We start from the raw sequence: 25,330 nt of genomic DNA on the forward strand, positions 1-25,330 counted from the left end.
ACAAAACATTACTGCACGTGGTACAGTAATGGGACCTGGAGGCTGATTGCATGTGTACTCATGGGTTGAGATCTGCAGTTTGACCAGATACTGGCCTTGTAGTCCCCATGTGGATCTGATGAGGTCATCTCTCTCCCACGGCTTCCAAAGAGCCCGTGGTCTGCAGCCTGGAGGCTCCATCCACCCAAGGCTGCTGACCATGAGGCCTGGAGGCAGAGCACCAGTACCTCAGAGGACAGGCACCATCAAGGCCACACTCACCTGGGGAGGGAAGACGGAGGTGGAGAGGCAGGCACTGCGTGGGCCAGCCACTGGTGCAGACAGAAATGGATATGTTAGAATACAGCTCTGTCACATGTCCTCTCAACAGCTGTGGGATGTGTGTCCCCATCTTACAGGTGGACACTTTATCTGAAAGCTTTCTTAAGACTCTTCGGGGATCCTTCTAGCCAATCTGGGATGTGGAGCACTTCCTGAGGCACCCCCTAAACAACTGTGTCCCAACATTGTCACAGGACATGGGCAACTCCTCAGGACACTTCAAGCTGTGGACATGAGAAGGTTGCTTTGGTCTGCCCTGAGACACCCCACCAGGGTCCAGGCAAGGTGGGGCAGGGTCTGCCCGACTGCACACATTCCTCAGTGATTCACTCACTGATATTTCCTTAGCCACTGCTAGATGTCTGGGTGGAACAAGACATCTTAGAGGGGAGAGATTAAATAAGCAAACACATTTATAGTGGCAGCAAACACATTTACAAGGGTGCTTTCCTCAGTAATAAAACAAGTAGGCATATAAGCTAAAGGGTTTCTCTACCTACAATGGTCAGGCAGGGCATCCCTGAGGAGGTGACATTGGGGCAGGGCCTGAGGAAAAAGGGAGCCAACCATGAAAATATTAGGGGGTAGTGTGTGCCAGAGGAGGGGTGACAGCATCTGCAAAGGCCCTGCGTGGTGCTGTGCCCAGGCCTGGTGGGATGAGAAGGAGGCCAGCGGGCTGGGTATAGTGTGTGGTAGCAATAGAGGGTGAATTTGACAAGCTGGCAGGTTTGGAGAGGCCAGAGATGGGTGTGACTTGCCACAGTTATCCTAGAAGTCAGCCTTGTTTCCCTCCACCCCCTGGCTCTAGCTGCTCTGTTAGAAAGCAACTGGCAGGTGCTTGGGTTCTGAAAATTGGAGCCTTTTGTGCCATGGAACAATCTGACCCCATTCCTAACCTGGGCTGATCTGGAGCCTAGGACCGGCCTCCTCCCAGTGTAGCCCTGGACCCAGATGCTGGGGCTGGGGAGGGGCTGTGCCAGGCTCCCTGTCACCCACACCCACCTCTGCAGACATCAACGAGTGTACATCACTGTCTGAGCCATGCCGCCCTGGCTTCAGTTGCATTAACACAGTGGGCTCCTACACATGCCAGCAGAACCCACTGCTCTGCAGACGTGGCTACCACGCCAGCCAGGACGGGACCAAATGTGTGGGTAAGGCCAGACAGCTCTCTGCCCCCCGCCACCCCCCAGCCAGCCTTGGCCTTCCTGGGTTCCTGGCCTGTGGGAGACCCCTGTAGGGAGCGAGCTTGGGCCTCAGGATGTCTTTCTTACCTTCCCCTGGCAGATGTGAATGAGTGTGAGGCAGGCATGCACCACTGCAGGGAGGGCCAGGTATGCCACAACCTCCCTGGCTCCTACCGCTGTGACTGCAAAGCCGGCTTTCAGCAGGATGCCTTTGGTCGGGCCTGTGTAGGTAGGTGGAGGCTGGTTGCCAAGACCCCTATCCAGCTCCCCTGAGCGGTGCCCACCTGCCCCAGGCCAGCCTTCTGGCCACCTCCTCCTTTCTGAAAGCCCCTACCTCACCCTGCCCTCTCTGGGCTTGACTGCTCTCTTGCCTCTTGTCTAGCCGTAGCTCTGCTCCCTCTGCTCTTCTCAGCCTCGTCCCCGTTGCCCTCTTCTCTTGTCCCTTGCTGTGTCTATCTGTCCCTCCATCTATCTCCAGTCTCCCTCCAACATTCTCACTGCCTTTCTTCCCTGTCCTCAGTCTTTTTGCTCCCCCGTCTCTGTCTGGCTCTCTCCCTATCTCTTCTGGGTCCCTGGATCCCTCTTCCAGCCCCCTCTTATACCGGGGGTGGAGGGAGCCAACTTCTGGGAGTTGCCCACCCACCTTCGTGGCCTGCCCACAGATGTGAATGAATGCTGGACCTCCCCTGGCCGCCTGTGCCAGCACACATGTGAGAACACACTTGGCTCCTACCGCTGTTCCTGCGCCTCCGGCTTCCAGCTGGCTGCTGATGGCAAGCACTGCAAAGGTACCGCTGACCCGACCCTCTTCCCCAGCCCTCCTCACTTTCCTCCTGGAGAGGAGAGTCTACTGAGACCCTTGGGGAAGCTGTGCATCTCTCCCTGACCACTGAGCCTGGCAAAGGAGCTGGCCCTGCCATGGGTCAGGATCAGGCCAGGACAGAGGAGTGTGACCAGGCCCAGCTGCGTCAGACAGCATTTGAATGGACTCTCAAACCTGACCTCATTCTCATTCACTCATTTGTATTATAATCACATGTGAGCACCTTCTTGTGCCTGGCTGTTGTAGGGATGGGGCCTCTTCCTCTGAGGCATTGCCATGGTCATTCATTCACGTTATGGTTCTTAAGCCTTCACACACCCCATCCCTACCTAATGCCCTTTCTCCACTGCTCTACTGGCTGATGTTAGAACCTCAGAGATGAAACCAGTGTGGCCTCTGGGCCTGGAAGCTCAGAGCCTGGTAGAGGAGGTCATTCATCCATTCTGTGTGTTGTGAGGTCCTGAAGATCTAGATGGGAATCAGTGGCCTGCGAGGCCCTGCCCAATCTGATTTCCCTCCTTCCACTCCCTGCACTCACTCTGTTCTGACCACACCCACTGGTCCTTGAGGGCACCACGCATGCGCCAAGTGCCATGCGCCATCTCAGGGTCATTGCTCTTGTACCTTCTTCTGCCTGGAATGCTTCCTTCGATGCCCACATGGCTTAGAAATTGCAACCTTCCCAGACACAGTCCCTGCTTCCTTCTCTGCTCTTTCTCCATTGCACTTGCTACCTTTTGACACACTGATTATCCTACTCATTTAATTAGCTCCATCTCTCCTCTGTTTCTCTGCAGCACAATCAGTGGGACTTTATTCCTCTTGTTCATGGTGACATGCCCAGTGCCAGCAGTTCTTAGCTGGGTGAATGAAAGACCCATCTTACCCGCAGAGTCTAGTCGGTGTTCCATCTAAGCCGGGAGGACTCAATCACCCACTCATTGTTCCGCTCACATTCTCCCGCACATCAGCACTTGCACCTCCCCTCCCCCATGCAGTGGCTGATGTTAGAGGCCTGAGGGGTTCCTTGTTAGCACCTGGGTGGCACTTGGAGAGCCATGTGTGTCATGTGCTGAGGACCCTCAATAGGGAAGCATCTAGTTCCTGACTGGGGATCTGAGTCCAACCTGTGGCTGCTTCTTCCAGGCAGCAGGCCAGGCCAGGACTCCATAGTAAGTCCAGCCCTGCCCCTGCTCAGCTGCCTGCCCCAGGTGTGTCACTTGTCCTTACCTGGGCCTCTGATTCCTCATTTGCTCAAGGGGAGGCTGGAACTAATGTTCTCTCAAGAGACACCCCAGGTTAGCCTGGAGTCTGGTTCTCATCGCTGGGTTAGGGGATTCCACTGTGACCACTGCTGGTCTCCCTGTAGATGTGAACGAGTGTGAGGCCCAGCACTGCAGCCAGGAGTGCGCCAACATCTATGGCTCCTACCAGTGCTACTGTCGCCAAGGTTACCAGTTGGCCGAGGATGGGCACACCTGCACAGGTACCTCAGCTCTGCCCAGGGCCCCTTCCTGAGAGGCACCCCTTCCCTGACTACCTGGCTCCCAGAGAGTCTCTGCTTGGCCAGGGATACAGAGGACACTCAGAGGCTTTAGTATCAAATCAGAGTTGGAGTCCCATCCCTGTGACCTCTGGCTGTGTGACCTTGGGAAGATGCTTCTTGAGTCTAACCTTAGGCCCCTCCCCGGCAAAGTAGAGACCTGGTCCTGACCTGAGTGGGATGAAGGGTTTAGTTGAATGCGTCCAGACCTGTGTTTGGTACCTGGTTGTTCCTTAGCTGGTAGTATTGGTGGAGCAGCCCCAGGGAGCAAGCACTAGAATGGGAGTCCTCTTTTTGCTGTGTGGCCTTGGGCAAGTCTCTTCCTCTCTCTGAGCCCTGTTGTCCTCCTCTGTAAAATGGACCCCTGAGCTCACATGGCCGTGAGTGGCTGGGCCCTGCCATTGGGCAGGGTCACAGAGTGAACCTCTCTCTGGCAGACATCGACGAGTGTGCTCAGGGTGCCGGCATCCTTTGCGCCTTCCGCTGTATCAACGTGCCAGGAAGCTACCAGTGTGCATGCCCAGAGTGGGGCTATACCATGATGGCCAACGGCAGGTCCTGCAAGGGTAAGCAAGGGGTCCCTGTTCACCAGAGCCTCAGCCAGGACCCTAGCAGATTTGGAAAGCCTTGCACAGCATTCTGTGCACTTGGAGCTCTGACACCAAGGGCATAAATACAGAATGGCTAGTGCCTCTGGTCATCTGTGGCTGGGATGGGAAAGGTGACAATCTTTCTGCTTCTTAACCCAGCTTAGAATTTTCTAGACTTGGACTCATCTCTGGGCCTTGCCCTAGAAGCAGGACAGAGATCCTGTGGGTAGTTCTAAAAGACACAAGAGACCTGTCTAGTGAGAAGTCTGCAGAAGAACAGCCTCAGGGGTCCCAGTCTCTGTTCCCAAGTGTTCAAGATGCTATCCAGGCCAGCCAGGTCTTTGGACCCAGAGGGTGAGGTGGGTCCCCCAAGTGTAGGCAAAGGGATCACAGAGAGGCTTATCCCAGAACCACATGCTGAAAGACTCCCTAGTCAGAGGTGTGCAGGGCTGGGAAGGGATACAGAGGAGAACGTGGGCTCCCTGGCACTGGAGACATGCAGAGAGGGTCTGGGCAGTCACCTGTTAAATGTGCAATCGAGGGACTTCTTCCCTGGATGGGGAACCAGGTTCTGTGACATCTAATCTTCTAAGTTGGAGAGCTATGATCTTTAGTTCCATCAGAATATACTGAGGCCATCAAATTCTGAAAAGTGACCAGCGCAAGGTGGAACGGTCTGAAATCCACCTGGGGCAAGTTATAGCAGCAGCACTGGCAACCCCCCTGGGAAAACCAACCACTCAGCTCCTCAGAACATGGCCACCTGTGCCTCCTGGCATTTATGACCAAGTCTTTCCAGGCGGTGGAGCTGAGAGCCTCAAGGCCCCTGGGTTGCAGCTTTGGTCTCCTGGTGCTTCTGGGGGACCAGGGGTCAGGGTTGAGGCTTGGAAGGGTACAGAGCTAGACCAACGGTTGCTGCCTATAAGTGAATCCTGAGATCAAATTCGTAGGTCTCAGCCAGTTGTGTGTGTGTGTGTGTGTGTGTGTGTGTGTGTGTGTGTGTTTGTATGTGTTTAATGTAGAGTAGAATATAGGATCAGGTAGGGTGGAATAGACCTGAGGTAGGTCAGAGTGCACTGTGCCCATAAGGCTTGTTTCAGTTCACCTGTGTGCCCTTAGTCCCAAAGCAAAAGGATTCTTTACTGTAGGTTGATGTAAATTAATAATAATAAATTAAAAGGTTCTGAGAGAAAACAGGTAAATTAGGACTTGGAGGCCTGCTGGGCTCACTTACAGAAGCTCACCTTGGCCTCCCTGCCTGTCTGCTAACCACGCTGCTTTTTAATTTAAAAAATAATTGGTATAGACTTCATAAAAGGTAGGGACTTCACCCACCATAAACTGAGCTGTGTGGGAAATACTTTATGTTCCCAGAATATGACTTCATTCTTGAGATCGAGGCTCTGTCCCTGACGGAAAAACAGTGTGGTCACTTCTAAGAAGGCTGTCAGAACCGAGTGACTTTTGCTCTTGATGGCACTTCAGGTTGAAAATCTGGTCACATTCAAGACTGTCTCTCCTTGGCCCCTCCTCCCTGGCATGCTAGCCAGGGTCAGAGGAGTGCCCAGATGTCCAAGGTGCCTGTGCTATACCAGAGGGCTCACTGGGCCCAGACTGTGCTGGCTACAGGCGCGTCTGATCGCAGTGCTGATCTTGCCCTTTTGTCCCTTCACACCATAACCAGTGGCCCACTTCTATGAGATGCAAAAGAGCTGGTGAGGCGCAGGTCTCCTCTGTAGTCCAAGCTGCATCATCAGCCACCACCGGGAGGTCCTCTACACATGACACTTTTATTTTCTGTCCAAACTGTTTTGCTGGAAGAGCCTGCTGTCACAGGTGGACGGGGCAGAGCTCGAATGCTGGTTCTGCCTGGTCATGTCCGCTTCCCAAGTCATGTCCAGGTGGTGCCCCTGTCTGTGGCCGCTGACCTTCGAGCTGAGCAGTTGCTCCTTTGCGCTCCCTGGTCCTTTTCTGACTTGGACCAGGTACTGAGTCTCAGGGCTCCAGTGGGGGGAGGCCTGGGGCAGTGTGTGCTGGCCAGTGTCCCATGTCAGCACCTGTCCTTCTCCAGAATAAGAAACTGTAAAGAAAGAGGTTAGGGCATGAGACTCAGCCCGTCCCTGGAACATGTGCTGAGGGAAGGGCCTTGACCGTATTTGCTAGCATGTGGAGTGATGCCTAGCACATGATAAGTGCTCATTGAACATGCCACCATGCGACTGAGCTGAGAGGCAACTATTGCTGATATTTGGATGTTTTTCCTTCCAGTCTCTCTTTATGCCAATATATATACACATATATACAAGGTAGAGCAAAAGTAGGTTTACAGTTGTTCATGTGGAAAATAATACAATCTATACTAATAAAAGGGCAATATGCTAATTAGACTGGACACCTTCCAGGAGACCTTCCGGACATTCTTCTGGACAAAGCCATGGTAGCGGGGCCGAGGTAGAGGCCCGTCCACCTGGGACAGCAGGCTCTTCCAGCAAAACAGTTTGGACAGGCCAGGATGGGACAGCAGTTGTGGGTGATCAGGCCAGTCGGCGGGGGGGGGGGGCCCCATTGGGGGTGATCAGGCCAGTGGGGGAGGCAGTTGGGGGCAAGCAGGCTGTCACGGGGGGCAATTGGGGGTGATCAGGCTGGCGGGGGGGCAGTTGGGGGTGAGCAGGCCGGCGGGGGAGCATCCTTCAAGGGGTCCCAGATTGGAGAGGGTGCAGGCTGGGCTGAGGGAACCCCCCCACTCTGTGCACAAATTTCATGCACCGGGCCACTAGTAATAATAATGCAAGAGTAAACTGTTTTGTTTAGTCACAACTGTAGACCTACTTTTTGCCCCACCCTGTATACATAGAATATAGTATTAGCTAAAATCATAGGAAAAATAACCTGGAATCCTGCTTTCTTAGTGTATGTGAAGCTCTTACCAGCATTCACCTCAATATGGGCTAGCTTTTAGCAATGCTGTTAGTCTCCCCACTGACTCTATCCCCCATTTCTGCATGTCTGCTGTGGCATCGCCACCCCGGATGGGGCTACAGTGGCGCCCCTGGGTGTCCGGCCCTGTTGGGCTCTACCTTTGGCTTCAGCTCTCCAGGAAAGGCTTCAGGGTCAAAGCCCCGCAGATGCCAGGGGCCTGGCAGCACCAAGGGACAAGGACCCTGGGGTCCTAGGGAAGTCCTGCAACAGCTTCCCCAGCCACTGACCCTTGGGCTTCTCCTGCCACTTCTGAACACATCTGTCAGTAGGTCCAGGGCAGACAGTAAGAAGCTGCTCCCACCCTGTTCCTGCTCCACTCCACTGGGCTTCAGGGTCAGCACCTCCTGCTCCTTCTTTGGCAGCTGGCGGCGTAGAGTGAGGAAAGGAAGAGGTCATCCCTATGTGTACATTCAATTATTGAACCATCAGGGCAGCAACCACACCCATCCTGGCCCCACCACCTCTGGCCGCCTGCCATGTTTTCTCCCAGATTGGGATCGTGACATAGTTGGCAGAGAAGGAAAGTGAGGCTTGGCGAGATGAATAGTGTGAGTTGGTCTGAATTGTGAAGCATGGTAGGCAAAGCCTAGAGCGAAGCAGGCCGGAGTCCAGCCATGGCCCTGCCCTTCCGCAGCTATATGACCCTGGGCACATGTGTGCATGGGAGGTGACCCCACACCTGCCTCAGGGGGTATGAGGATAGAGGAGTAAGTAAGGTGGCATGCCTTGAGCACTGAATGGACATAAGGTGGTAAATTTGGGGTACAATTTGGCTATTGCTGTCAGTACTTTTATGTTGTGGCTGCTATTGTTAGGAGTCAGCTTGGCATCATGACTGGGTCCCACATTTTGGCATTAGGTGGACCTGGCTTCAGCCCCAGCTGTTGTGCTGACTGTTTGTGACCTTGAGCAAGGTCATATCCCTCTCAGATTTCCAGTTTCCTCCTCTGGGAGGCCAGTGACTCTTACCCCAGTGGGCTGGTAGGAGGGTTGGGTGAGAAGAAATCCCTAAATGAGGTCATTGTGGAGGACTGGAGAACAAATCTGCAGCCCTGAATCCCCCGCCCGGCACAGCCTTGGACCTGCTGATGCTGTCCTCTTTGAGCTGAGCGGCTGATTTTTACACGAAGGTCTCTGAAACCCATTTACTTGATCCATGAGTCATCTGTGGAACACACACACACACACACACACACACACACACACACACACACACCTCGTGCTCACTTCTCTGAGCGTTCCTCAGAGAGATTTACCCATGTGTTCGTGTGTGTGTGTGTGTGTGTGTGTTTTAGGTGTGTGTGTGTATCTGTGTGGGTGTGCTTAAGCACATGTGTGTGCCCAACCATGTGCACAGGAAGCATGAGCATGTCTGTGCAGTTTATGGGGCATTAGTGTCTGTGAATTCGGAGTCTATTTACAAGTGATGAGTCTTGAACTTCCATCCAACAATACATGGAGAGTACATGCTCTGTTGGCCCTCTGCTGGGCTGGGGGCACCACAGGACTGAGGAAGACCCTCTCCCCCTGCCCTCCTGGAGCCCACACTGAGGACAGGGAGGGTGGAAACTGAACAGACAAACAAAATAGCTAGGTGTGTTTGAGAGCAGGACAAGCAGTACAAAGAGAATAAAATGGTTTGAAATGGAGGGTGATGGGAGAGGAGGACTACTGCAGGATAGTCAGGGAGAACATCCTGTAGGGTATGACCCTGAGCTGAGACCTGAACCATGAGAAGGAACCAACCACGGGAAGATGTGAGGAAAGTGTAGTAGCACTGGGAACAGCATGTGCAAAGGCCCTGAGGTGGACAAGTGTCAGGGCATTGGGGAAGCTCAGAGGGACCTAGCAGAACTGTAGCCTGAGTGGAAGGAGAGGGGTTGTACCATAGGGCTTGGTGTCAATAGGCGGGCTTGAGTATTTATACTGGGAGCATGGGAAGCCCTCAGAGATCATGACAAAAGATCATTTTCATTTTAAAGCCAGGTCCTCTGGCTGCTTGCTGGGCATGGAGGGGACTGGATGGGATGTGAGTGGCACAGGATGGAACTGTGAGCTGTGGTCTTGCAGTCAGGAAGAGCTGCTCTGAGGCCCAGGCCTCAGCTTGGGTGATTAAGACAAGGGTCCCCAGCTGTGGGGGAATCCCTCCCATGACTCTCCTCTTCTCCTCTCAGACCTGGATGAGTGTGCACTGGGCACCCACAACTGTTCTGAGGCCGAAACCTGCCACAACATCAAGGGTGGCTTCCGCTGCCTGCTCTTCGAGTGTCCTCCTAACTACATTCGAGTCTCTGAAACGTGAGTGTTTCCACCCCAGCCCTGGGCCCATGAAACCTGCACAGATACCATGCTGCCAGGGGAGAGGCCTTAGGCTCTACAGCAGCGGTTCTCAACCTGTGGGTTGTGACCTACAGGTTGAGAACCACTAGCAGGGTCGCCTAAGAACATCGGAAAACACAGGTATTTACATTACGATTCATTAACAGTAGCAAAATTACAATTATGAAGTGACAATGAAAATAATTTTATGGTTGGGGGTCACCACAACATGAGGAACTGTATTAAAGGGTCACGGCATTAGAAAGGTTGAGAACCACTGGTCTAGAGAATGAAGAGAAGGTGCATAGAAAATCTCCCTCCCTATCTTTCTCACACATGCACATACACGCCACGTTTGTTATCTATTGCTGTGTAACAGGTTATCCTAACACTTAGCACCTTAACCTGATAACTAGTTATTCTTTAAATAGTTTTGGAAAGTCAGGATCCAGGATCAGCTTAACTGGATGGTTCTGGCTCAGGGTCTCATGGGACTGCAGAATCCGCCATCCAATCACGTGGTTCTGGTCAGGAGGTCTCAGCTCCGCACCATCTGGGCCTGTCCATGGACATGCCTTTCCCAGCACAGGTCATGGAGAGAGTGAGGGACATTTTGCAAAAGTGACACATAAATGCTTATAAAAACATTCAAATAATAGGCCCTGGCCAGTGTGGCTCCGTGTTTAGAGCATTGGCCCGTGGACCAAAGGGTTTTGGGTTTGATTCCCGGTCAAGGGCATGTACTTGGGTTACAGGTTCAATCCCCAGCCCCAGTTGGGGTGCCTGCGGGAGGCAACCAATCCATGTGTCTCTCTCATGTTGGTTTCTCTTTCCCCCTCTCTCCCTAAAAAAAAAACCACAAATAAAAACAATGGAAAAAATATCCTCGGGTGAGGATTAACAAAAAATTTTTTTCAAGCAATAAAAGTGTGCCAACCAAAGTTTTTGTCCCTCCCCTCAAACAAATCATACAGTTGCTGACTGGTTGGAGTGTGTCCATCTTCTCTTTGGTCTGAACATAAAGTGCACATAGCTGCCCTGTCCCTGGTGCACTCAGCCGTTCTCATCTAGCTTTCTCTGCCTTGCAGCTCTTGTGTCTGCATGTAGCCTGCCCCAAATGGTGTTTCCTGCATGCATGTGTCCATAATTCATTTACCGCTGCCTGCTGGCAGTTTCCCATTTTCCACTATTATACATGGATGGTCCATGTGCATGTGTGTTGGGACATTTTATGGAGTATGTCTAGGGGACTCTGGGCAAGTGACCTTCCTTCTCTGGGTCCTGGCTGCCTCATCTGCAGCATGGGAGTGATAGCAGCACTGTGGGTTGGTGTGAGCATCAGATGAATGAAGATGCAAGTTTCACACAGTGGATGGCATGGCATAAGTGCCGTGTCTGTGCTACTGGCTATGTTGCTCCTATGCTGGCCTTGTGTTGCGGCCTTCTGCTCAGAAGATCTCTAGAGTTGCTGAGTCCTGGTGCCTAAACAGCATCCCATTTTGGAAGTAGTGAGTTTTTATATTGATTTAACAATGGAGGTGCTGGTGGCTCAGAGGGCCAAGATGAGGTCAGATTGTTGCTTAAAAATGGAGGCCTTGGCCCCCTAGGGTTTGGCTTTCTCACCACCCTCATCCAGCAGTGCTGGTCTTGGGGCTTCTACCTGAAAAATGGCAGGGCAACCCAACTCAGAGGAGGAAGTGGCCCAGAAGCAGTCAATTAATAGAAGAAAGGGAATTTGGAAAATGATTGCAATAAAAAAATCACTCTGGCCTGGGAATCTATTCCAATGGACAGTAAAGAAAAAGCAGAGGGGAAGGAGCATAGGGGTGCACCAGAGCTGCTCGAGAGCTGTGCCAGGCACTGTGGTGGGCGCTGCATGTGTATAAACTTACTCTACCCCCCACCCCCCCGCCCAAGGAAATATCTTACAGATGAGGAAGCTGTGACCTGCATAGTAAGGAGACTTAGCAGATGCTACAAGGCTACTAAGAGTAGAGCTGGGGCCAGCTGGCCCTTGAGCCTGCCTCCACCATGTCCAGGATGGTGGACAGCAGGGGTGGGAGAGCCGGGGATGGTTGTTCGGGAGCCCTGGCCCTCTGACCAAGCCCCGTGCATCCTGCAGGAAATGTGAGCGCACCACGTGCCATGACTTTTTGGAGTGCCAGAGCTCGCCAGCTCACATCACGTACTATCAGCTCAACTTCCAAACTGGCCTCCTGGTACCGGCTCACATCTTTCGCATCAGCCCGATGCCCACCTTTGCAGGGGACACCATTGCCCTCACCATCACCAGAGGCAACGAGGAGGGCTACTTTGGCACACGCCGGCTCAATGCCTACACAGGTGTTGTCTACCTGCAGCGGTCAGTGCGTGAGCCCCGGGACTTCGCCCTAGACGTGGAGATGAAGCTCTGGCGGCAGGGCTCTGTCACCACCTTCCTGGCCAAGATGCGTGTCTTCTTTACCACCTTTGCCCTGTGAAGTGCCTGCCTGAGAGACTGTGCAGGGATGCAGCACTTGGGTGCCCCTGCTGGTCACTGTGCCACCCTCCACACCACCCTCCAGTGCACCTCTTTCTTTGGGTGCTCAGCACCGTGTGGGTGGGGCCTGGTTATTGGGGTGTTTTTTGCTACAACTGGAAAATAGCCTAATTTTGCTGAATGGATTCCTCTCAGGTTTCTGGGAGGGATCTTGGCAGCAGGAGGTTGAGAGCAGCTCAAGGTCACTTCAGGTGCCTGTGGGTGGAGTAAGAAGACCAAAGGCTACATGACGATTAATGGCAGGAAACAGACCATGCGGGGCTTTGGACTCAACTGGATGGCCTGTCCCCAAAGTTGACATTCCAGTTCATGTTTCACTGTGATTACTTCTTCACTTTAAAAAACCGTCTTAAGTGTTTTTGTTTAATTATAAAAGTAGTACATACACACTGCAAAAAATTTCAAGTAGTATAAAAGGTTATAAAGTAAAAAGTGACAAAAGAAAAATCCTTACTTCTGTTAAGTGTTTGAATCTGATGGCATGTCTGAGGGTCCTGGGTCCCAGCCTGGGTGTTGAGACAGTCTGTTCATTAAGAACCTCCTTGATGTCTGATGAAATGAATAACTCCAAACTAGGAGTCCCACTGAGATGACAAGTTTGTGGTGTAAACATGCTGGCGTTCTGGTCCTGTCTTCTTTCACCAATGCTTCTCCTCCCTCCTTTTCCCTCTTCTTCTCCTCCTTCCCCACTGTGGCCCTCGGCTGGTGTGTCACCTCCCCAAGTGTGGCCCTCGGCTGGTGTGTCACCTCCCCAAGTGTGGCCCTCGGCTGGTATGTCACCTCCCCAAGTGTGGCCCTCAGGTAATATGTCACTTTGGATATTGCCCAGAAACTCCAGTACTGGTCCCTCTCGCTAAGGCCTGTACACATCAGGTCAAGCAGAGGCCTTGGGCAGGATCCTGAGAGATGAGAGAATTCATTTTTCTTCTGCGCTGTCCACCTGGGTCTTTGAGGCTGCTGTAAGGAGGAGGCCTCAGGTTGGGAGGTCCCCAAGCACACACTTGCCACTGCTCTTGGCCCTTTCTCTAAAGCAGGGATTCCAGCTGTGAGCAGTGTGTGGTTCCGTGGGCCTGTGTGTAGTGGACATAGTGGACAGAAGCTGGTGTTGAAGAAATGGAACGGGACACTGTCAGTACTCTATCCCTGGTGAAGAAGGCATGGTCAGGAAATGGCAGTGCATGTGTCTGCGTGTGTCACACCCCCAATTCCACTGTCCCGGGGCCTTCTCCCAGCTCACAAGTGCTCCCCATGGGCCCTCGGTCAACTGACATCACCTCCCAGGGTTTCGTCTAACTCAGTGGGTACTTCCCATGTTTCTCTCTGGGATGCTGTGCCCATGGAATCAGCACACAGTCTAGCTTGGCACCAGCTCATCTGAGGCTCTCCTGATGTGAGAGTTCCCGAGGTTCAGTGATTCCAGGATTCTAGGCTGCAAGGAGCTGGGCAAGCTACAGTTTAGAGAACAAGTCTCTACAAGGGTGTCCTCACTTCAGACGCCAGACAGAAGCTGGAGGGTTCCCACAACCACCCTCACTTTCAAATATCAGGCTTTCGCCCTCAGGATATGTCACTATCCTGCAGGATAGGTGACAGTGCACCCAGTGTTGCCATCTCAGGAGCCTTTGGTGCCAGCATTTCCATTGGAGTTCAGTCACATACTGTCAGTGTGGCTAGCCTTCAGTGTCCAGTCCCTCCTGGAGGTGAGATTAATATGGCATGTCCCAAAGCTCCTATCATAAGCCACAGTATTAGACTATCCAGGGCCCAACACCCCCAGATAAACACACTTCAGTCAGGACTTTCCAAGGGCCTAGACCTCACCTCCCTGTAGCCAAGGACAAAGGACAGACTTCAGGGAAGAGAGGGCCAGCCCCTCCAGCCTCTGATGTAGGTTTTCTTATAGGACGATAGTATTTAGGCATCTACACTTAGTATTACTTGTTACCTCTTGATCTGCTAAATGTGCCTATGATAAATATGTGCAGAACCATTTAGCATAGAAATGAGTGAATGGTTCCTCAGGCCAGACATCTCCCATCCTGAGGAGGCCATAACTCAGTGCTCCAGCATGTGGCCAGTGGTGTAAGCATAACCTTACCAGCAATGCCAGTGCTGTTCCACACTGCAGCAGGTGAATGACCTGGAAAGTGAGACTGGGCCCATTCAGTTATCAGCCATTCAGCCAGTCCATCAAAATGTCCCCCACGTGAGGCCACTCAGGTTTGCCACTTTCATTTGACCTTGTCAGGTGTCAAAAGCAGGAGTGGACTTGGCTTTGCCTTTCAGGCATCTAGTATGATTGAGATGAGGCTGTGTCCTCTTTCTCCAATTCTCTTGAGATAATATAATACTGGCCCAATGTTCTGCTGGGTTTCCCTCATTTATAACCCATTTACCCCCTTTCCCTCAGCTCTCTCCACCCACACTCCAGCTCTTCCACCCTTGGATGGGGCCTTAGGTTTGGCCCCTGTGCTGGTCTAGATTACAGGCAGCAATACTAGCCTAGCAAGTGCCTCCTAGTCCACTCCTGTCCTGGTAGGGTGTGGTCATACAGAACTTCTGGGCCAACTCCACTAGCAGGCATACTGCCGCTTTCACTCTCCATCTAGATTCTGTCAAATGGTGGTAAAGGCAGTATCCACCCTGTCAGGCCCTTATGAATTGTGACATCAATGATTAGAAGTTTAGTCACAGTTTCTTGCTTAGGAACCCTCCCTCCTTCTGGCACCCATAGTTGTAGCCTTGCTCCTGGGACAACAGCATCAGGTAGGAACAAATCAAGTTGAGATGATGTTGGAGGGGAAAAGTATAGTCATGCCAGCATCCTTCCCCTGTGGAAGAATTGTGTCATCATAACAAGCCCCCCAGATCGCCTAGAAAAGCAGAGAAGTCTATTCAGGGGGACCTGCCCTTGGCCCCTCATGGTGAGCCTGAGCACACTGCTGACAGCACGTAAGCCAGCCCTTCATGCCTGCATCTCCATCACCTTGTTTTAGAAAACCAGTTTTAATCCTCTATCTAGCCATTACTCCAAGGACAATCTCTCTGCTTGTTGTTGGACACTGAGCTGTCACGAGTGTTCCTTGGTCTAATGAAATGGGAATGGGTGGTTCAAACTGGCACGTCTGTTGTTCCAGTAACTTACTGTGTATCAAGCGTTTCCTTCTACTGCTGACTGCCATGTGAGGCCCAGCCCAGAGACCTCTTCCTGCCAGGATCTCTCTGCAGGGTCTGGGAGCTTCCAGAATTAGTCCATTCTCCAGCAGTGCTCAGGAACTTTCCCCGGGGGGTCTTCCCCACAGCTATCTACAATTTCTGTCTCTAGTTGACAGGACAATTCTTGTTGACTTTTTGTGCCTCAGAGGGACAAGAGGAGTGTGTTCCTGCATTGCTGAAGCCCCATAGGTCCCCTTGTTTTGTGAACCCAGATGGCTACCTCAGTGTACACTAGTACACCTGCTTGCCAATTCCAATCTATTTCTGGTCTTGGAAGGGAGTTCTTCTGATGGGCATCAGCATGTCCTACTTTAATGTACCCTCAAATCCCCATAATGATCTCCATAGAGCCTGGCCCACATGGGCACCCTTTTAATAGACCTGTTTTCATTGCTCTTCTCCTGACCATGCCATTGGCACCACCCATGAGTCAATGAAAAAAACAAACTGGGCAAATGGCATGCAGCCAGCCTATTCTGCTGACTTGTTTTACTTTCTTCCCTCAGAGGATCAGCCTTCCAACAGGATATTGTCCATACATCTTGAAGCTGCCATACATAAACCAAGCAGCTCTCTTTTGGTTAATCAAGAGCTTTCAGCCCAGACAGTGTGGCTCAATGGTTGAGTGTTGACCTATAAACCAGGAGGTCACAGTTCCATTCCCAGTCAGGGCACATGCCTGGATTTTGGGTTCAATCCCCAGTAGGGGGCATGCAGGAAGTGATTCCAGACTCAGTCAAAGGGGGCACATCTCTTTGCTTGTTATTACGCTGAGTACCTTTCAGCACTGCCCTGGTAGTATCTTCCTACACAAACCATGTCCATTTTATCACAGAGCTCTTCTGGACACTCACTGGCTCTCCTCATTAGAGCATTTCTTCGAAACCACCCACAGTAGGATGGGGATTTCAGGTTTCGAGACTAGTTTATGGTTTTCAGTCATAAGAGCAGTCTTAGTTGAGGCCATGTCCAATTGTCTCAATGGAAAATTTCTGGACCCAAGTTTCAGCGGCTGTATTGCTGTGCCATAAACCTGAGTCTGTGGGAGGACTCCAAGGCTTTGTTGGATCAGTTTTATGTATAGGAGCTAGCAGTGTTCCCTGATGTGGGATATGTGTCCTCCAAAACCTGACCAGTTGCTGGTCTTCTAACATGTTTTGTCCACCAGTGTCCATCAGTATTGCCTGGAGGCAGACATCAACGGTTTGTTTTATAACTGGCTAGGTAAGCGTCCCCAGTCAGACACAATGTCTATCTCAGGATGCACTCTGGTCAAGGAGACAGCCACGACGTCTGCTCACACATCCCACTGCTCATCTAAATGTTCACCTTAATCCCATTAGCCATTGCATTTCTGTGTTCTCCCAACCCAGCTGTAGCTCTATTAGGACTTTACTAAAAAGCTTTTGGAATCACAGTGTATTGGTATCTCATAAAACAAGTGCTGGGGTGACACATGGGCCCAAGAGCATAGTTGCCAACTTACCAAAGCAGATCTGGCAGCTGCTGCCTCAGCAACAGAGGAACACTGAGCCAAGTACATCACTGGCCACTGGCAGCAAGGGAACTGTGTTGGCCCCCTTCCATCTTGGGATAGAAGCACTCTTTGAGGGCTTACAGAGTGTCTGACCCTCTGGCATCCTGTACAATCTGACTGGGTCTGATCCACAGCGAAGCAGCTGAAAGACTAGCCCATGACCATGGGACCCACTGTTCATGCACAAACTACATGACCCAGAGGCAGCCTCATAGAGTGTGTGAACAGCTTTCTAAAGGTGAGTGAAACACTGGCTTGAGGGAAACATTATAAAACAACGGGGTGCCATCCTTTAGGATGCACTCCATTAAATCTGAGACCCTGTATATGTTCTAAAGGAAGGATAAGCTGACTAGGATCCAAGGAATGAAAGGAGTAGCCCCATTTGTCATGACTCCACTAGCCACTGAGTGGTTTTGTTCTTCCTGTCTCTGCAACTTGGGACTCTTCAGGGTTGGAGGTCCTGATCATTAAAGGGGCACAATCTTCCTGGGGGAAATGCAAAGTCCAACTGACACAAACGGCTGCTGCTCTTAGATCTTCTGATTCTCTGGGTTAGTAGGTAAGGAATAGATCCCCATACTGATGGAGTAATTGTCCTTGGGCAGCAGAGGGGACAGGGATGCTTTGACACAATGGGAGCAGGGAGGAATACGAGGAGAACTGAAATAATCTCAAGTGCTTTTGCCTCATTGTACCTGTAAACAGACCTGTGCACAGCCCCAGAGCAGCACCATGGTCAAGGTGTCAAACATCAAGCTACCAAAGATCCCTCAGAATGAAGGTTTGTGTTAAACTGTCAGGGGAGTCCCCAATATCTGATAAGGTGATAACTAAGGGCAAGGGCACTTTTGATAGTGGGGGAGGGAGAGGATGAGTACCAGTGGTTGCCTCTGTTCTAATGCAGTGACAGGAGCTGTGACTCACTCCACTCACTTTCTTTTCTGAGTTTTCCTCTCATATAGATGGGTCCAACCGACCCTGCATGGAGAAACAGGGTGCCCTGAGAATGCACCTGGCAGACTTCCAACTACGGGAGTGTAATTGACCATGGGTCCTACCTGCCAAGCTTGGAAAGCCTCTGCCATGTGTGAGCTCGTGCTTCCATGGGAAGTTCCCAACTAGGAACTAAGCCAACCAGGAACACAGGCAGGCCCTTCCTGCAGACTCGGACTCCTCTGTGGCTAACTGGGTTGAGGGCTGTGGTCACTGATGCTGAACCTTCCTTAGACTTGACAGGCAGGGCCATGGCCTCCCAGTGTTCCTTCCCTCCCCTCATATCAGACTGCTCCCAGACTTACCCAGACCCCTCTGGGCATCTGTTTTTTGAAAGAGCTGAATTCGCATGCGTACGTGCAGGGATACACACGCGCGCGCGCGCGCACACACACACACACACACACACACACACACACACATGAACAATGCTGAAGAGATATTTACTCTGTGTCCTCATCTCTGTTATAAACTAATCTAAACAAAAAGGTTCCAGTGACCAGGAGAGAAACTAGTTTTCCTTTGGGGGTTGGATTCCAGGAGTCTATGACCCGCCTTCTGTGTAAACCAACCGAGGCTGCTTTTTCCCACTGAACAGCCTATATGCAGATCGATCCCAGGAGTGGGGTGTTCAGAATGGCAGACCCTAACTGTGGACTGGCCAAACCGTGGTCAGAAGTGAAAGCTCCCCTAGATATGATAACTTTTTTTAAAATGTATTTTTATTGATTTGAGAGAGTAAGGGTGAGAAAGAGATAGAAACATCAATGATGAGAATCATTGATTGGCTGCCTCCTACATGCCCCCTACTGGGATCAAGTCCACAACCCAGGCATGTGCCCTGACTAGGAATCCAACCGTGACCTCCTGGTTCATGGGTCATAACTCAACCACTGAGCTACAACAGCCGGGCAGGAACTTCTTGTCTGGTGACAAAAGAACAGTCAGTCTGCCTATCATGTCTTGGGAGAAAAAACTAAGGAGGGTGGATTGCATTTCTATCTCATTCTGCTGTCCTTTCAATCCTATAAGAAAAGAGATAAGCTAAGTTTGAAACCTGTCAATCTGACAGCATCCAAAGATGAAAATACAAGGAGTTTTTTATATGTCTTCTCTCTTCTCTTTCTACCAGGGACATAGGGGGGTGGGAGGCTTACCATCTGGAGCCACCTCCACATTTCACATCCATCAGAGATCCTTGACTCAGAAGACACTGCGCTGTGTGCTTCTCACAGGTGTGTGTTGTTAAGAGTTCATTGTGGTGAAAAAACTTACTGAATAATCAATGGAAGACTCACTAGAGAGAACCCTGATAACCGAGGACCAAAAGTGGAGACATAGAGGCTGGTAGGAGGGGCAGAGGCGCAAAAGGACTGGTTGGGCCCCCACAGATAGCAACTGAAGTTCCAGAGAGATATCTCAGCTATAGGCAGTTGCCATTGAAAACTCTGGAGTCTAATTCCCAAGCTGGGCCCCCAAGCAGAGAGCACCAGAACTGAGAAGGGTACCCACATAATATCTGGCTGTGAAAAGCAGTGGGGTAGCTGTCTGCCAGGGAGAGATGGCTGGAAATTCATGCAGCCTCTTAAAGGGCCAATGCATAAAATTCCCTGTGGAGCCACCCATCTTGTGCTCTGACAGAGGAACAGCAGAGTGGACTGGATCTGACTGAGCAGAAGCCAGGATTGAGGGCTCTGGAGTTAGAGCTCAGAAGGCAGACACCCCAGTTTTCTGTGCTGAGCCATTTCCTCAGGTTGAAGAAGTAATCTTTCTCATGCAGACAATTGCTATCCAGGTGGCATTGCCTGTGGGGTGGTGGTGGTGGTGGGGGGGGGAAGCTGACCCACCCTATTGGAAAATACCTTGCCCCTTAGGAGACTGAGAATAAGAATTAGCCTCCAGAAACAATTAACCCACCCTATTGAAAAAAAAACTCTTGCCACACCTGTGGATGATTGCCTAAGGGGAAAATCAAGAGGAATCCTATCAGTCTGCAGCCAGAGGTGGAGCCTTTGAGTCTTTGCCTGAGCTAATTGGTCAGAAACAGTGTTTCACGCTGTCCTGCACTAGAGATTTGGAGGCATAGCAGAACTACCTAATACATAGTCACAAACCCAAACAGGCAGCCAAAATGAGGCAACAAAGAAATTACCCATAAATGAAAGAACCAGAGAATTCTTGAGAAGAAGATATAAATGAAATGGAGATAAGAAACTTACCTGAAACAGACTTCAGAGTAATGATAGTAAAGATGCTCAACAGCATGAGAAAAGATATAGTAATTATGAAAAAAGAACAGTTGGAAATAAAGATTGATATAGCATAAATAAAAAAATACATTGGCAGGAATACACAGCAGATTAGGGAAAGGTGAGGATCAGATCAGTGAATTAGAAGACAGGGTTGAAAAAATCAATCAGAGAACCAAAAAGAAAAAATTAAAAAACAGGACAGCTTAAGGGAGCTGTGGGACAATGTGAAACATAACAATATTAGAATAGTAGGTGTGCCAGAAGAGGCAGAAAAGGAGAAAGGGATAGAGAATGTGTTTGAAGAAATGATGGCAGAAAACTTCCCTAACCTGGTAAAGGAAAAAGTCACACAAGTTCAGGAGGCACAGAGAACCCCAAGCAAGAAGAACCCAAATAGGCCCATGCCCAGACACATCATAATTAAAATTAAAATTAAAATTAAAGAAAAAGAATCTTAAAAGCAGCAAGAGGAAAGCAAACTGTTACCTACAACAGAGTTCCCATAAGGCTAACACCTGAATTCTCATCAGAAACTCTACAGGCCAGAAGGGAATGGCATGAAGTACTCAAGGTAATGGAAAGCAAGGATCTGAAACTAAGATTACTATATCCAGCAAGGCTATAATTAAAAATAGATAGTCAAATAAAGAGCTTCCCAGACCAAAACACACACACGCACACACACACAAAACAAAACAAAACAAAAAAGCTAAGGGAATACATCACCACCAAGAAATGCTAAAGGAACTGTTGTGATGAGAATAAGAATTCGAGAAAGAAACCTAGACAATATAGAATTAAAATAGAAATAAACAAATACCTATCAATAATAACCTTAAATGTAAATAGATTAAATGCTCCAATCAAAAGACAAAGGAATGCTGAATGGATACAAAAACATGACACAACTATATGCTGTCTACAAGAGACCCACCACAGAACAAAAGACACACAGAGGATGACAGTGAAGGGTTGGAAAAACATTTTTCCATGCAAGTGGGAAAGAAAAAAACAAAACTGGAATAGCAATACTCATATCTGACAAAATAGACTTTGAAATGAAGGCCATCACAAGAGACAACAACAGTCACTACATAATTCTAAAGGGGTCAATCCAACAAGAGGATATAACCCAGGTAAACATATATGCACCCAACATAAGAGCACCTAAAAATATTAAAAAGCTTCTAGAGGACTTTAAAGTAGAGAACAACAACAATAAGATCATAGTTGGGGACTTTAACACCCTGCTGACTTCACTGGATAGATTTTCTAGACAAAAAATAATAAGGAAACAGTGACTCTAAAGGATACACTGGATCAAATGGATTTAATTGATATTTATAGAACATTTCACCCCAAAGCTACAGAATATACATTCTTCTCAAGTGCACATGGGTCATTCATGAAGATAGACCACATATTAGGACACAAAATAAGTTTCTACAAGTTCTAGAAGATTGAAATCATATCAAGCATCTTCTCAGATCACAGGGGAATGAAATTAGAAATCATCTACAGTAAAAACACCACAAAACATTAAAAAACATGAAGGCTAAATATCCTGTTATTAAACAATGAATGGGTTACCAACAAGATCAAGAAAGAAAGAAATAAACTTCCTGGGAACAAATGAAAATGAACACACAACAACCTAAAATCTCTGGGACACAGCAAAAGCAGTCCTGAGAGGGAAGTTCATAGTACTACAAGCCTACCCAAAAACAAAAAACTAAAAAAACTAAAAACAAAAACAAAAACACACCAATAAAACAAAACACACACACACAAAACAACAACAACAAACACAAGAAAAATCAACAATAAACTATTTAACCATACAACTTAAAGAACTAGAAAGAGAACAATAAGAAAAGCCTAGAGTAAGTAGAAGGAAGGAAATAATAAAGATTAGAGCTGAAATAAATGACATAGAGAATAAAAAATATATAAAAAATAAATGAAACCAAGAGCTGGCTCTTTGAAATGATAAACAAGATTGATGAACCATTAGCCAGACTCATAAAGAAACAAAGAGGGCCCAAATAAATAAAATCAGAAACGAAAGTGGAGAAGTAACTACTGTCACCACAGAAATACAAAGGATTATAAGAAAATACTATGAACAACTATATGCCAACAAGCTGGACAATGAGGATGAAATGGACAAATTCCTAGAAAAATATAATCTCCCCAAACTGAATCAATTAGAAGCAGAAAATCTGAATAGGCCAATAACAACTGATGAAATAGAGGCAGTAATAAAAAAAACTCCCAGCAAACAAAAGCCCTGGTCCAAATGGCTTCACAGAGGAGTTTTACCAAACATTCAAAGAAGAACTAACACCTATACTCCTCAAACTATTCCAAAAAATTCCCAAGGAAGGAACACTTTGAAGCTCTTTTTATGAAGGCAGCATTATCCTAATTCCAAAACCAGATAAAGACACTACAATGAAAGAGAATTACAGGCCAATATTTCTGATGAGCATAGATGCTAAAATCCTCAACAAAATATTAGTCAATCACATCCAGCAATATATTAAAAAGATCATACACCATGACCAAGTGGGATTTATTCCAGAGATGCAAGGCTGGTTCAATATTCACAAACCAATAAACGTGATATAGCACATAAATTGAAAGACAAAAATCACATGATCATATCAATAGATGCAGAAACAGCATTCCACAAAATACAGCACCCATCTCCCCCCCCCCTCTCTCTCTCTCTCTCTCTCTCTCAATATATATATAAAATTCTAATATGCAAATAGACCGAATGGCGGAACAACTGAACAACTGGTCGCTATGATATGCGCTGACCACCAGGGGTGCAAATGGAACATGGCGGGTAGCAGCAGGCAGCAGAGTGCAGAACATGGCAGCGCCAGCCGTGGCAGGATGGTTGAGTAGGTGAGTGGGGGCGCCAGACCAAGGCGGAGTGCCAGTTGCTGTCATCAGGGTGAGCCTCTGGTGGTTACTGAAAATTCTTTGTTCCTATGCGCTGCGGTCCTGCCCAGCACTCGCACCCACTGCCAGTGCTGGCCCCACTCACACCTGCAGCTGGTGCCGGAGCCGCCTCTCGCACCCATTTCCGGAGCCCAGTGCCAGTCCCGATAGCTTGGCGCCATCAGCGGGTGTGAGCGGCATCTGCTGGCCCTGATCACCCCTCAGGGCTTCTCCACCTCCCCATGCTCCTGAGGGATGATCAGGGCAGCAGGTGCCACTAGCACCTTCTGATGGCACCAGCCCTGCTCGAACCTGCTGCTGGCACCAGCCCCAATCGCTCTGTGCTGTCAGCAGACGGGATTGGAGGCTGTGGTGGGAGGGGCCGGGCGGGGGCTTGGAGGATGGGCCAAGACCCTCCCCTGTGCCCACTGCAGCCTTATGGCTCACAGTTCCTTTCAAGGTGCATGAATTCGTGTACTAGTTTTTGATAAAAACCCTCAGCAAAGTGGGAATAGAGGGAGTATATCTCAACATAAAGGCCATATATGACAAACCTACAGCCAACATCATACTCAATGGGCAAAAACTAAAACCATTTCCCCTAAGAACAGCAACAAGATAGAGATGCCTGCTTTCACCACTCTTATTTAACACAGTACTGGAAGTTCTAGCCACAGCCATCAGACAAGAAGAAGAAAGAAAAGGCATCCAAATTGGAAAGGAGGAAGTAAAACTCACATTAGTTGCAGATGACATAATTTTGTACATAGAAACCCTAAAGATTCCACCAAAAAACTACTAGATTTGCCCTGACCAGTTTGGCTCAGTGCATAGACTGTTGGCCTGAGGACTGAAAGGTCCCAGGTTCGATTCCGGTCAAGGGCATGTACCTTGGTTGCGGGCACATCCCCAGTAGGAGGTGTGCAGGAGGCAGCTGATTGATGTTTCTCTCTCATCGATGTTTCTAACTCTCTGTCCCTCTCCCTTCCTCTCTCTAAAAAATCAATAAAATATATTTATAAAAAAATAATAAATAAATAAATAAAACTACTAGATTTAATAAATGAATTTAGCATGTAGTAAAATTAATACCCCCAAATCAATGGCTTTTTTATATACCAAACTAGAGGCCCAGTGCACAAAATTCATGTATGGAGGGGGGTGTCCCTCAGCCCAGCCTGCACCCTCTCTAATCTGGGACCCCTCTCACAATCCAGGACTGTTGGCTCCCAACCACTCGCCTGCCTGCCTGCCTGATTGCCCCTAACCACTTCTGCCTGCCAGCCTGATCACCCCCTAACCACTCCCCTGCCAGCCTGATTGACGCCTAACTGCTCCACTGCTGGCCCTATTGCCCCTAACTGCCCTCCCCTGCCAGCCTGGTCACCCCTAACGGCCCTCACCTGCCAGCCTGGTTGCCCCCAAATGCCCTCCCCTGCATGCCTGATTACCCCTAACTGCCCTCCCCTGCTGGCCTGGTCACCCCTAACTACTCTCCCCTGCTGGCCTGGTTGCCCCCAACTGTCCTCCCCTGCAGGCCTGATTGCCCACAACTGCCCTTCCTTGCAGGCCTGGTCACCCCCAACTGCCCTCTCCTGCAGGCCTGGTCACTCCCAACTGCCCTCCCCTGCATGCCTGGTTGTCCCTAACTGCTCTCCCATGCCTGCCCGGTCACCCCTAACTGCCCTCCCCTGAAGGCCTGATCACCCCCAAATGCCCTCCCTCCCTTGCAGGCCTGGTCCCTCCCAACTGCCCTCCCCAGCTGGCCATCTTATGGTGGCCATCTTGTGTCCACATGGGGGTGGCCATCTTGTGTGTTGGAGTGATGGTCAATTTGCATATCACCTCTTTATTAGATAGGATAATGAATTCTCAGAAAGAGAAACTAAAGAAACAATCCCATTTACCATTGCAATAAAAAAAATTAAGATACTTAAGAATAAACTTAACCAAGGAGGCAAAAGACCTGTTCTTGGAAAACTACAGGACATTGAAAAAAGACATCAAAGAAGATATAAACAAGAGGAAGAATATACCATGTTCATGGATTGGTAGAATCAATATCAATAAAATGTC

At 49.5% G+C, this 25,330-nt stretch overlaps 1 protein-coding gene across 6 annotated transcripts in view; it reads left to right on the forward strand.

The window, feature by feature from the left end:
- The window catches only part of FBLN2 (fibulin 2), a 115,566-nt gene extending 95,096 nt beyond the window's left edge, over positions 1-20,470 (forward strand). For 3 of the 6 annotated variants that reach the window (XM_080654509.1, XM_080654510.1, XM_080654511.1), the window contains exons 12-18: positions 1,332-1,475; positions 1,609-1,737; positions 2,171-2,296; positions 3,701-3,817; positions 4,312-4,440; positions 9,618-9,741; positions 11,885-12,752. In XM_080654509.1, the coding sequence (XP_080510635.1) occupies positions 1,332-1,475; positions 1,609-1,737; positions 2,171-2,296; positions 3,701-3,817; positions 4,312-4,440; positions 9,618-9,741; positions 11,885-12,242 (1,127 nt within the window). In that variant the 3' untranslated portion in view covers positions 12,243-12,752. Of the gene's footprint in view, positions 1-1,331; positions 1,476-1,608; positions 1,738-2,170; positions 2,297-3,700; positions 3,818-4,311; positions 4,441-9,617; positions 9,742-11,884; positions 12,753-19,182 lie in introns of those variants that run through there. The other 3 variants (XM_080654513.1, XM_080654514.1, XM_080654512.1) reach the window with 3 other exon arrangements.
- Positions 20,471-25,330: the final 4,860 nt, after the last annotated feature.

The sequence above is a fragment of the Plecotus auritus genome (assembly GCF_963455305.1).
Source record: "Plecotus auritus genome assembly, chromosome: 2".
Lineage (NCBI taxonomy): Eukaryota > Metazoa > Chordata > Mammalia > Chiroptera > Vespertilionidae > Plecotus > Plecotus auritus.